The sequence below is a fragment of the Hippocampus comes genome, unplaced genomic scaffold (assembly GCF_001891065.2).
Source record: "Hippocampus comes isolate QL1 unplaced genomic scaffold, H_comes_QL1_v1.1 scaffold86, whole genome shotgun sequence".
In the NCBI taxonomy this organism is placed as follows: domain Eukaryota; kingdom Metazoa; phylum Chordata; class Actinopteri; order Syngnathiformes; family Syngnathidae; genus Hippocampus; species Hippocampus comes.
The window spans coordinates 683,661-696,027 of record NW_017805882.1 but is presented as its reverse complement, the minus strand read 5'-3'; the positions used below and the strand labels follow the sequence as shown (position 1 = coordinate 696,027).

The following is a 12,367-nucleotide window of genomic DNA, read 5'->3' as shown; positions in this document are numbered from 1 at the left end:
TATATCTCAAACCAGATGGAAGGGAAAATCTATAAAATGACTAGGATTCTGGAGTTCACGCCCGATCTACTCAAAACACGACAGTCCAAATTGTAATTTGGATTCAGTTTAGGTCACAATACAACCGGCGCCTTATAGCGGGGTTCACTTGCCGGTGGCATATCGCTACCACCTAGCTAGTCAAGTATATATATATATATATATATATCTCAAACCAGATGGAAGGGAAAATCTATAAAATGACTAGGATTCTGGAGTTCACGCCCGATCTACTCAAAACACGACAGTCCAAATTGTAATTTGGATTCAGTTTAGGTCACAATACAACCGGCGCCTTATAGCGGGGTTCACTTGCCGGTGGCATATCGCTACCACCTAGCTAGTCAACTGAAGCTAACAACGGGGTTAATCGAGCTATCGGCTACGACCGAAGCTAAATGGCTAGACAGTTGCATCCTGCAGCGTACGATTATTACGCGTTACCTGTCTGGCTCTTTCCATTGCGTCCGCAAAAGCATCATTTTTCGCTCCGGCGCCGACGCCGTTAGTCGGCAAAGAGCCGAAGTCGGACATGGTGATCACACACTAAGGAGGAACGACACACGGGGGGCAGGCCGTGTGGCTTTGGCCGGGTCGGGCTGCGCTGAAGCGGGTAGGCCAAAGCTTGTGTTGAGCGACGCAAGAACGCCAATGTGAGGGAGATCGCTTACCACGCCGGCAAAGTTCCCTGCTTAAAATAACCAATCAATGTACGCTAGCCTCTGCCCTCCCCGGTCCGGCCTTTCTCAGCCTTTTTCCTCTCTTTAGAGATCTGATGTCAACGCCTCAAAACTGCGTCACCTCCTGGTCTGGAGTGGAACCAACAGACGCCAGCGCGAGACGCCGTCTTCCATGGCAGAAAAAAAGACAAAATATTTAAGGCACAGCACCCAAACAAGTTACAAAAAGTACACCTTCACTTTTCATGAATTCTACATGTCACTATACATTTCTGCCATAGATTAACAAAGACTCACCTGACATACTTAACGTTAGAGGATTAGGGCCTGTGAAGAAAAAAAAAAGGTCGTCAAGATTCTCACTTTTATTTATGAATTCTCATTTTATTTTCAGAATTCTCACTTTAAAGTCAGAATTCTGACTTAAGTAAGTAATGTTTATTCTAACAATGTCATACTTTAAAAAATGATGACTTTTTAATTTTTTTTTTTTTTTTTTACAAAGTGTGCTTTTCCACAATGGCCTTTTTTTTGACATAATGTTGTTTTTCACAAGAATAACTTGGCCTGTCAATCACATTTACTAGGTTGGACTTCTGAGTGCCCCGAGACCCATTTGAGGTTAAACGGATCGGAAGATGGATGAATGGATGGATAAACTTCTGAGTGTGACCAAAAGCTTGAGCATTTGATCGCATCGAGGCTGGACTGTTAGGTGAATTTATATTTTAAAGGCACCACCTCATCCAAAACACTCTGCTGCTGCAATCCTCTCTCAGGCTCAGATAAAAACTTGTATCCCCAACTATCCAAGCGGTTTGCAACTTCTCTGAGAAACTTTGAAATTGACGTCTCCTGCGGCCATTCTGTCTCATGTCCCGAAGGGTTCTTCACGCTTGAATCGATGATGCAAGTGCGGCTGCTCACGTCTGTGTCAAGAATCAGCCAATCCCTTAACTGGCTCCGCCTTATGTGATTTGATTGACGCACTAAGTCATTGAGCTGAAAAAACGGCCATTGTGGCCAATCACATTGAAACGTTTTTTTTTTGTAAAACTTTGGAAAATGAGTAACGTATTATTTTAAAAAATACATTGTAAAAACATTATTATTATTAGATTTATAGGAATAGTAAGAAAATATTTCCTAATGATGTTATCATATCGTAAATGTTCCTAGTCATTTGTCTGTTATTTATCAAAATGGCATTTATTTCAAAATATCCATTCACCCATTATCTGAGCAGCTTATCTTCAGAGTAGGCGGGGCACACCCTGAACTGGTGCCAGCAAATAGTAGGGCACGCATAGGCAAACAAACATTCATACAATCACAATTTACAATGTTCCCTTTAACCTACAATGGATGATTTTGGAATGTGGGGGGGGGACCAGAGTACCTGGAGAAAACCCACGCAGGCATGGGGAGAACATGCAAACTCCGCACAGGAAGCCCGGAGCTCAGATTTGAACCCACAACCTCTGCACTGTGAGGCGAACATGCCAACCAGTCGTCTTCCATGACGCTATTACAAAATAATTCGCTGTAATTATTTTGTTTTAACTCTTTTGGGTTACCATATTGAAGCAGGCCACCACAAGTATAGATCTGCCCCCTCCACTGAGCCGCAGCTGGCAGTTTATGAAACGGAATTATCTTTGTTCTTCGCATGGTTAGGAAGAGAAATTATGCTCTATTTTAGGTCTACATTCATTTGTGTCTTTGAATATCGAGAAAAGTTTATTATTTCACATTGTTCAGTGTTTGAGTACTTTTTACACAATTTGAAGTTCTCCAAATGGCTTGATAACAAAAGGCTTGACGACAAAATTTACTCCAGATGTTTGATCAATGAAGCGACAAATAGGTCTACATTTTAAATAATGTCCACTTTTGTGCGGTTCTGTGACTCTTCCAGCCTCTCTGTATTTCTGTTGCAACGTGCTGATAACACCTTGTGACACTCAAAGCTCAGTGTCCACTTCCCTCTGAGCACATCCTGTTTGAAGCCTCACAATCGCGAGGTACTTTCGACCAATTATTTGGTGTTGTCTTGGTCTCCTGGTGCCAAAATGTAGACAGCATGATGCAGGGGACTGTTTTAATACCAATTCCAATTGAACCAAGAAATAATGTATATTGAGCCATTCTTGGATTAAACACCTGTTGGGAACTTGCCGAGCCGCTCTTTGTCAGACCACACGAAGTTGTGCAAAAAAGTAATGAAAACATTGCAGTTGGACATTCAAGTTTAGAGGTCAAATGAAACCCACTTGTAAAAATGTGGTCAGTTGATTGATTTGTAAAAGCCGACATTTCTATGTTGCATCGTAGACAATGCATGCTAGTGTACAAATCAAACATGAAGTCCAAGGAATTGTCTGTAGACCTCAAAGATATGATCTATGTGTACCGGTATAATATATTGCAATATATTGGATAGATTGCATTTGGTTGTTTTTTGTTTAAAGCCTCGAGATGTTTTCATGCAAATCTTTATTGTAATTATGATTTCACTTATGTGTTTGCGTCGGTTCGTGATAGACTATACAGATTTGATCCGATTGCCCCTGACGATGGAACAGAACTTCATGATAAAGCAAAGGACCCTTTGTATATAAAATGAACCAAATGGGCCAACACCCGATATACATCATGACATTTGATATAAGGTAATTAAAAAGACATAAATCCACATTTGCATTTATTATAAATATAACAATTGAAACATAAATATAGGTACAGAAGGTATTCATTGGAAAAATAAAAAATCATGCTCATCTTTACTCCAACAGAGTTTTAAAATCTTTGTATTTTAAAAATGAGAGGAGGTACTGTAAAGGCCATAATACAATTTACACTGTAGTGTTTTTAAAAGCTGACTCAATCTCTTTGACTTGCAAATCGACATTGGAAAGAGGCTGTGAGACATCGTCTCCAGACGTGACCAGTGCAAGTGTGAGGTTTTTTTTTTTTTTTTGTTTTGGTTGTAATACCACAAATCAACATTATCTGACTCTACATTTATTATTTGACTGTTCACTGTTGTGCAGTCAGTGTTTCCGTCATTCTGCTTAAGACATTTCAGTCCACAAACTAAAACACTTAGTTGAACCTTCGGACAGTGGAACAATGCTCTTGAAAGTCGTCTATCTTCTCTACATTACCCCTGTGAGGAGAAAAAAAAAAAAGGCTGAGAAACCCCTCTTGCGTTTGGAGACACACAACCCCTTTGCGGTGCACGTGCTGGTTCTCAGGTCAGTTCATGCAAGTCGTCACGTGTAAATATGAATGCAGATACAATGACTGAGTGCATGCAGTGCAATGGAACTCACACATCTTCTATGTTCTTGTGAGGTCATCCAACGGCAGGGGAGTGAGTAATATCACTTTTAGTATTTGTCCATTAAGGCTTGCAGTCATGGGACTGTGAATCTATGCACCACCAAAGTCCACTTCTTCGTGCAGGTTTAACAGATCTTGCAGAGGGAAGTCACATCAAACCAGCCGCACATTTTTAAACCTTCCCTTTCGCTCCCCGCCTACCCTCCACATCCACTCCCAGAGCTATCCTCGTGTACTCGTATGCAACGTATGACACGCTGACAGCGGGGATGACTTTCAGCAAATTCGGGGAAATTCCTCGATACAGGCCGGCCACACCCTCTTGGGTCAAAATGGTGTGAATCAAGGTGGTCATTGATGGCTTAGTGGATCCTTTCATTGAGACTAAAGGAGAGAGAGAAATCTCAATGAAAAACCTCACCTACTACTGCAAAAGATGTTTTGTGCTCCATTGGAGCAGCATGTATCTAACACAGTGCTTCTTAACCTGGGTTCGATCGAACCCTAGGGGTTCGGTGAATCGGTCTCAGGGGTTCGACGGAGCCTCTGCCATGGAGGTTAAGACACACCCGATTCAAGTTGCCAATTAGTTATGACATGCCCGCTTGTCCATCGCTGGCTGTAGATAATCACATTACATGGCTTGTCCAATCAGTGCTGCGGCAAGTTTAGTTTTCTCAGTAGTCACCGTGTGACTGTAAGTCATACAGTTTAAAAACCCTATAGTTATGCCATTTAATTTTATTTACCGGTACTTTTTTCTGTTTTTAATAAATGTGTTTTTTTTTTTTTATGTCTTGAATTTGTAAAAAAAAAAAAAATGTATTTTTTATTTTTTACTAATGAAGGGTTCGGTGAACATGCATATGAACTGGTTGGGTTCGGTACCTCTAACAAGGTGAAGAACCACTGATCTGACATATGACTTTAACGGTCACTGTTGAGCATTTGAAAATGATGCCAACTGTCATTTGCATCGACTATTTGAGAAATCCAGAAAAAATACTTCATCTGCATATAATTTGGAACACGGTGTATATATACTGAATTGTGGCTGAAATGCATTTAACAACAACATTCTCAGCATTCCATGGAAGATATGATATTTGCTGTACTCCGTTCACCTAACCTTGAGCTTGCATTCGGGTGCGGATGAGTGCAAGAGGGTAGCTTGCCAACTGCCCACAGGTGCTGGAGATTGCACCACAGCCAACCAGGACCATGACCCCTGGGTCCGCAACTCCTCTGTTCCTACTTAGCCATGCGAACTTTAGTGTCTGGGGAATGGATACCAAGTTATAAGAAATAAACCACATGTACAGAGAGTGTCCCGTAGACAGATGCTACCATGATGTCCACCTGACCTCGTAGACTGCCAGGTCAATCCCGGCGTAAGGCACAATACTCATCATGTTAGGCACATAACCCTTGTAGAAGGCTGCAATGCCTTCTTTCTGCAGAATCTGCTTGGCACAGTCAGACATTCCTAAGAATTGGCCTGTTTTTCTAAGCGTGAGTCGGGTTTTCAGCACCTGCCAAGGAAAAAGAAAGCGATGGACACAAAGAAAGGGAACGTACAGAAAATTACTGTATACATTGTCAATTATTGTCTTGAGGATGTGTCTTATGACTTGAAATCACCTCCAGTGGGTAGATGGCTGTCTGAGCAGTCGCACCAGCCAACGAGCCAGCGAGAAATCTCTCGTGAACCCTCAGATTTTTAGTATCTTTTCTGCCATACATTATGTGCTTGATCTAGAAACAAGGTAGTTAACCAAAACAAACAAAAGGAACACAATTGATCCATTTATACAAAGTATGGAGTATAGCCCTGGCTAAAGATGGAATGAACAAGAGTCAATCAAACATTAAAACCATGACCATTAAAACGATGACACTCAGGAGAGCACGGACCTCAGTCAAAATTTGAACAAAAGAACATACAGCTCTAAAACAAGGTTTGGGGGAAAATTGATTCTGGAAATGCTTTACCAGTAAAACATATCATAGCATACGGTGCAGTGAGCATGCCAAAATGATGGGAATTATTTTTTTAATCTCTAGTCATTTTTTTGATGATTAGAGAATTTACTTAAAATGTTGGTGGGTATATGCACAATCTCACCACAATATTACATGGAGATGAGTCATATACTTTTTATGTATTACTTTGAGCAAACTGACAAACTAAAGCGTACAAAATAGTTCTTGTACCTTTGTGCTAAAATTTGTTCAGAGACACTGAATACAAACAGGGAAAGGATGCAAGTGTTATTCACCTTTTCATAAGCTGTAAATTTGATTGCAGTCTCTGGGGCAATTTTAAGAACGTTGATTCCATTGCCTCTCCAAAAGGACTGCGCTCCTCCCTCTTTCATCATGTACTGAAAACCACCCAGCACATTCCCACTAAACAGAGAGGAACCATGAACCTGCCAAAGCATGTAATGAAGATGTTTCCATGTGTGAAACTTATTGACAATGAACAGTAAATAAGAGTGATCTTTAATACGCGACTGACTGACCTGCCGAAATACTTTGAGACGATCTAAGGGAGCCGTTCCGCTCCGTGATATGGATCCAGCCAAGGCTCCTGCCATCAGTTGCCGCCACACATAGCCAGACTTTTTCTCCTCTTCTGAAAATTCATCTGGAACTGTCATCTGCTCACCTAAATCCAACATCTGAGAAAGGCAGGGATTACATTTTGATATTTTTTTTGTTTCCAAAAAAATGCCAATAACATTTCCATTGTTATTTTCAGGTGCAAGGAATGTGCGTTGCCTTGGAAGCTTTCAAATACATCAAGCCTAACTGATTTCTAAAAATCATTGAGCTCTTTATATTATATTTCCAATGTGTGTAGACTTGCCATTGAACGTTTCCAGTAACGCGCCACTTCCTCCATGTTTGTGATTGGGTTAAACAGGAAGTAGTCCCGCCACTCATTCCAGTCAATGGTCATGGTCCCATCCTTGTCTATACTGGTTGACGCACACATAAACATAAACAAGGTTTGAGTGAAGAGGGAGATAAGTGGAAATGGAATCGAAAACACCACAGTGCTTTACCAGAACAGTGCCAACATGAAAATATACGGGTACAGCACTAAACCAACAGAGCAGGAAAAATAGTCAGTTTTAAGAAACAAAAGTAAGACGTTCATCATATATGTAAATAAAAGCCTTGAAAACCTTTGAAAGTTGTAAGACACAGTGAACGACACAGGTAAAAAAAACACGACAAAACCAACGCAATTACGTTACAGCTAAAAACAAGATCAAACATAACGTTGTGCAGTCAAGAGTGTACTTATATGAAAGCAGTGGAGACCATGTTCATGATTTTGTAATCGTGACACATCGGTTACAGACCTTTGCAAAATCCTGGTAGCAGCCCTGAGACTGATGTCTAAGCCAACAGCATGGAGAGATTGCTGGATCTCCGTTGCATCAATCTCACCTTGATGTCACCACCCAGATATATAGAGTAACAGAAGTGGCATATGTGAATTTTAAAGCAAAGGGGCCCGTTATGGTGATTAAAATATGTTCAGCGGGCTGCCACAGACCATCATTGTTCTTGTCCAGGCTGCGAAACATGACTTTGAGCTGCTGTTCATGGGTGCGAAGGTACTGAGTAAATTCTTCAAAGTCAAGCACTCCATCCTCGTTGGTGTCTCCTGCTTTTACAATCTAAAAACACAGACAGTTGGGTCTGAAAATGGGTCAATAAACTGCTGTCACTGGGAGCTTTGAGAGGAACTTTCATCCCCGAGGTTATACCACAAAGGTCATGGACACCCATGTAGCCCCCAAGGACCAGAAGAGTAGCCCACTGGCCACTTCGGAAAACAGCTCACCAATAATGAGACATTGTGATTTATTTGTGATTGTGTGTGATTTGAAAAAACTTGTCTCAACACTTTCAGAGTTTTATAGAAATAAAGTGTTTCCTAGTTAATGTGTGAAATTAATAACATGTTCAATATCTTCACATAAATTAAAATCATGAATGATTAACAATAACATAATAAGAACATTACTGAAGGTAATTTGAGTGGAGTCATTATTTCAGAAGTGTGTATCAAACTGGTAGGCCTTCGCAATAATCAGTAGCCAAGAAGTAGCTCTCAGTTTCAAAAAGGTTGGTGACCCCAGTTTCACCACATCGAATTTGAAAAAAAATCAGGGGGGACAATTCTCCCAAAATGTGCCACAAGTAACAAAAAAGATGTGGTTTTAGTAACAGGTAGTCTAAAATTGGCTCCCTTTTTTCATGAAATTGGCAGATGCGCCGACTGGCGACAAGCAGCGCGGTCTACCAAATTCACTCACAATCACACGAAACTAACTTGCCCCAGCACGAAAATTAAGTTGTGCCTGTTTTTACACTACTTTGTGACCCAATTGTCAGGTGTGTCGGGCACGGCAGCTCCATGTGCTGGAACCCCAAGTGAGGCGCAACGCGGTCCCAAACACACGATACTAAACTTGTCCCAACACCAAAATGAAGACACACTCATTTTTATACCACACGCACAAACGCCTGGCTACCAAATTAAGGCCAATTATTGTGAAGACAATTTTTGACTTGACTTCTCCTTTAAACACTCACTCATGGCGAAAAGAAAAATTCAAACACACACGTTTTAAAATCCTGAATTTATTGAAATTATTATTTTTGCGGTCAAGGGCAGTGGAGCGCTGGCAGCCACTGGTGGTTTGTCACCATGGTAGTTTGCCATTCTCATCTTACAAAGTCTTGTTCCACGCAACCAAAATAGACATCATGTTGCACACAAATGCACACACTGTGGAAGTGACAGCCAACTAACTATATGACCCACATGCTTTGACCAAAACAAATATGGAAGAAGACAGAGACAGACAATGTGTACACAATATTAATTCACTTCCAAAGACGTTTTTAAACGTCTTTTTAGACTTGGTCCAGAATTGGCTGGTACTGAATGAGTTAAGGTGAGCTGCTTATGTTGTTACGATTAAAAATCCTATGGAGTGAATTCAGCAAAAACAAAAATATACATATATATTTAAAATGCATTTTTATTTTCACATTAGAGGGACTTTAAACATTTAAATACCTGAAGACTGAAATCATTTGAGGTGAGCGCAACTGCTGCAGAGCAAAAGAACTGCACACTCATTTATTAAGTTGGAAAACAAAATGATGGAAGCTCCATTAATTCAATCACTAGCTGGTTTTCCCCTTCATACTTCATTGCAACTGCATGATATGGTAGTGCAGGTGAGTGCAGGTCTTACCCTCTCCAGCGAAGCTCTGGATAGCCCTCGACCCGCTAGCCCTTTACGAAGTTCATGTATGTCAATGTATCCATCTTTGTTGAGATCCAGCTGATCAAACAGCTCCTCCCAGAATTTCTCCCTCTCCTGGTCTGGTGCAGAGGACATTCTGTCCTGGCAGTGGGCCCAGAGGTGCCAAGTCCTTGCAGGGGCCATGGCGGTGCCCAGTCAGCTGGGGTAGAATGCATAGGGACAATTGAATGACTGAAGCCTGACTTCCAACAATACACACTATACATCTTTTAAGATTCACTTACACACGCTCAAGACAAAAATTGTAAAATACATGCATAATTTTGGTACCGGTACAATGGCTTGTCACTGGGCTGGTACAGTACCTTTAAAGTTTCTGCTTTAAACCTCTGCAGAGGCAGGAGTAGGTTACAATTTTGAAAGTCCTGAGCAAGTCGCAAATCCTAACCATCAAGTTTCAAGCAAGTCCCAAGTTACAGTCTGGCAAGTCAAGTCCCCCTTAAATTTCAAGCAAGTCATCACTTGGGTTAGGCAAGTCATACGTAGTCATAGTCAAGACATAATTTTGCACAGTCACTACACAAGATAACCTGTTTTACCTTAAACTGTACACTATACTGGATTGATCATAACAGTATGATAGTCACAGGCCTACAGATGAAAATGATAAATGGACTAGAGTCACTAGACAGATTGAGAATACTGGCATGTCTTTTAAATCTACGCATTTATGATCAAATGTAATTGATCCACGCTAAAAGTATCAATTTGCTTTTTTCCCGTACCTCTGAATAAGGTTTTTTAATATTAAAATTGAGTTCACAGTATGGTCTTTTAGTAATTTTAGAAATCTACGTTGGTTTCTTTACTTGTAAATGTTCTACATGCTTTAAAAGTTTTCTGTTTATGTGTTTAATGTTGTCAACGTATGTTCTTTTTTTCTCTCTCTCTTCTTCTCAATGTTGATAGCCGTTGTGTTTTTAAATGCTTTTAGGTGTCATGTCTTTGCCTGTGTGAAGCACACTGAGATGCTTTGTTTATGAAATCCATCCATCCATTATCCGGACCAAATGTATTGTATAAATAAAGCTGCCTTGCCTCGCCCTGACAAACCTGTAGCCACCCTGACATCTGTCTCAAGTCCCCTACTTCTGCTTTAACAGAGGGTGTTGTAAACCTCTTACCCTCATTAGAATTGCGGGTAACTTGGGTGTATCTAAACTGACTTTAGGCGAGTGGGAGGTCGGGGGTGGGTGACAACATGGACTGGTCGCCAATCAATCCCGGGCAGTTACAAACAAGCATTCATACTGTAAGTCATTTTTAGCAATGATTAGCATTAGGAATATTGTTTCCACAAAGTCAATCGGTGATGTTCTGCCCAAGTGTCCAAGATATAGTTAAAAAAAAAAAATGCCACCATTCGAAGAACAATCTGTTATTGGGGATCTGAAATAAGCTCTCTGCTAGTAGAGACGATAGAATTGCGGGTTTGTGAACCTGAAGTCCTGGGTTCAAATCTCAAAAGGGGGACTTACATAGTGCTGGGATTGCCTTGCAACCGGTTCAGGGTGTACCCCGCCTACTGTCCCAAGACAGCAGGGATAGGCTCCAGCACGCCCACGACCCTTGTGAGGATAAGTGGATTAGAAAATGAATGGATGGATGCGATCTGAAATAAACGCAGAGCTAATATGGAATGTCATATGATTAATCATCACAGATAGAGAATGCCAGTTAATATACAGTACATGTAGAGTATTTCGACTGACCTTGGCTGACTGCTTATTGCATTAAAATGTATTTTTGCTATTTAGACAACACAATTGACATTTCGAGTAAAATAAAACCAAGGAGCTTATAACTGCGATTCTAACATATAGGTCTTTAACGGGGATTTAACCAAATTAAAATAATACAATACAGGCTCTATGTGTGTACAGTACCCTCTTTTATCGAAGCAACTCACTCGTTCGCTGTTTACCTCCCGACTTCCATGGCACGATACAGAGGATCAGGACTCCAACTTGACAGCATTCGATCACACGAAATTTCTGCGGACATGGTGGTCCGAAGGAGGTGTTTGTTGCCCACGGACGTGTTGTTGGCCAAAACGAACCTCTTCAAGTGTCGCGTCAAATTGCTTGCGAGCGCCTCCTCCTCGGGACCAGGAAGCGAGGCCAGCACCAGCTCGGGTGACGCCCTCCGACGTTAAGAGTGTCCGAAAAAGAGGTCCTTGGTGTTCCTGAAAAGCCTGCAGTCTGTAGTCGGCTTTTGTCATTACGATGAAATTGAGTCATTTGCATTTGTAATTCTTGACGGTGGAGTCCGCTTTCCTGATTTTGAGAGCCTCGTCCTGGAGGGGCGCGGCTAGTATTATTCCTAACCTTTTCTTTTTTTTTTGCTTGTAACAAAAACCTTTTTGTCATTCCATAAGTACCCCTTCACGAATACGTGATGATGATTCTCCCAAAGTAAAACATAACACAACTGATCATTAATAATGTGATTCAATTTCCTTAATTTAAAGATTTAATTTTCCATATATTTATATATAACACAATATATATATATATATATATATATTGTGTGTGTGTGTGTGTGTGCGCGCTCTTAAATAAATCAGTCAATCAATCAAGCAACCTATCAAGGTTAGTTTATATAGATAGCTATACTGATGAATGGTATGTACAGTAGCACGGTCTAATTCTCACCTATTTAAAAAAATATTAAAACACATGGTCTTTAACTCAGCCATGTTCCGACAGAGCTTGAAGGCACCACAATTAAACACAGGCTGTTTACCAGGTGTGTGTGTGTTTTAGCTGTTTTAACTAACACTCACAGCCTTCATCATCTCCCGCAGCGCTTCAGAACTGTGAACTACCAACTGATTTGTCCATTGGACATGTTTGGAATGTTCTGCAGGTCTTGGCTCCCTGTGCAAACATGATGATTCATCAGCGGGCGACCTTAATCCAGAACAAACCTCCTCATCATAAA

The 12,367-nt window shown here is 40.9% G+C and overlaps 2 protein-coding genes across 5 annotated transcripts in view; both read right to left on the bottom strand.

The window, feature by feature from the left end:
- Positions 1 to 869, bottom strand: part of khsrp (KH-type splicing regulatory protein) — a 13,265-nt gene extending 12,396 nt beyond the window's left edge. The window contains exon 1 of one of the 3 annotated variants that reach the window (XM_019889267.1): positions 484 to 869. In XM_019889267.1, coding sequence (XP_019744826.1) covers positions 484 to 573 — 90 coding nt within the window. In that variant the 5' untranslated portion in view covers positions 574 to 869. The remainder of the gene's footprint in view (positions 1 to 483) is intronic. The other 2 variants (XM_019889266.1, XM_019889268.1) reach the window with 2 other exon arrangements.
- Positions 870 to 3,415: 2,546 nt separating this feature from the next.
- On the bottom strand, positions 3,416 to 11,765 carry slc25a23a (solute carrier family 25 member 23a). Of its 2 annotated transcripts, XM_019889289.1 has the most exons (12): positions 11,334 to 11,762; positions 10,903 to 10,992; positions 9,353 to 9,563; positions 7,636 to 7,759; positions 7,439 to 7,526; positions 6,937 to 7,048; positions 6,590 to 6,748; positions 6,344 to 6,496; positions 5,706 to 5,819; positions 5,429 to 5,596; positions 5,194 to 5,341; positions 3,416 to 4,448 (listed from the first exon to the last, which is right to left on the bottom strand). In XM_019889289.1, the coding sequence occupies exons 3-12, from the start codon at positions 9,545 to 9,547 to the stop codon at positions 4,237 to 4,239; spliced, it is 1,473 nt and encodes a 490-aa protein (XP_019744848.1). In that variant the 5' UTR covers positions 9,548 to 9,563; positions 10,903 to 10,992; positions 11,334 to 11,762; the 3' UTR covers positions 3,416 to 4,236. The 2 variants fall into 2 exon arrangements, with proteins under 2 accessions (XP_019744848.1, XP_019744849.1); XM_019889290.1 differs by lacking the exon at positions 10,903 to 10,992 and having other exon boundaries at positions 11,334 to 11,765.
- Positions 11,766 to 12,367: the final 602 nt, after the last annotated feature.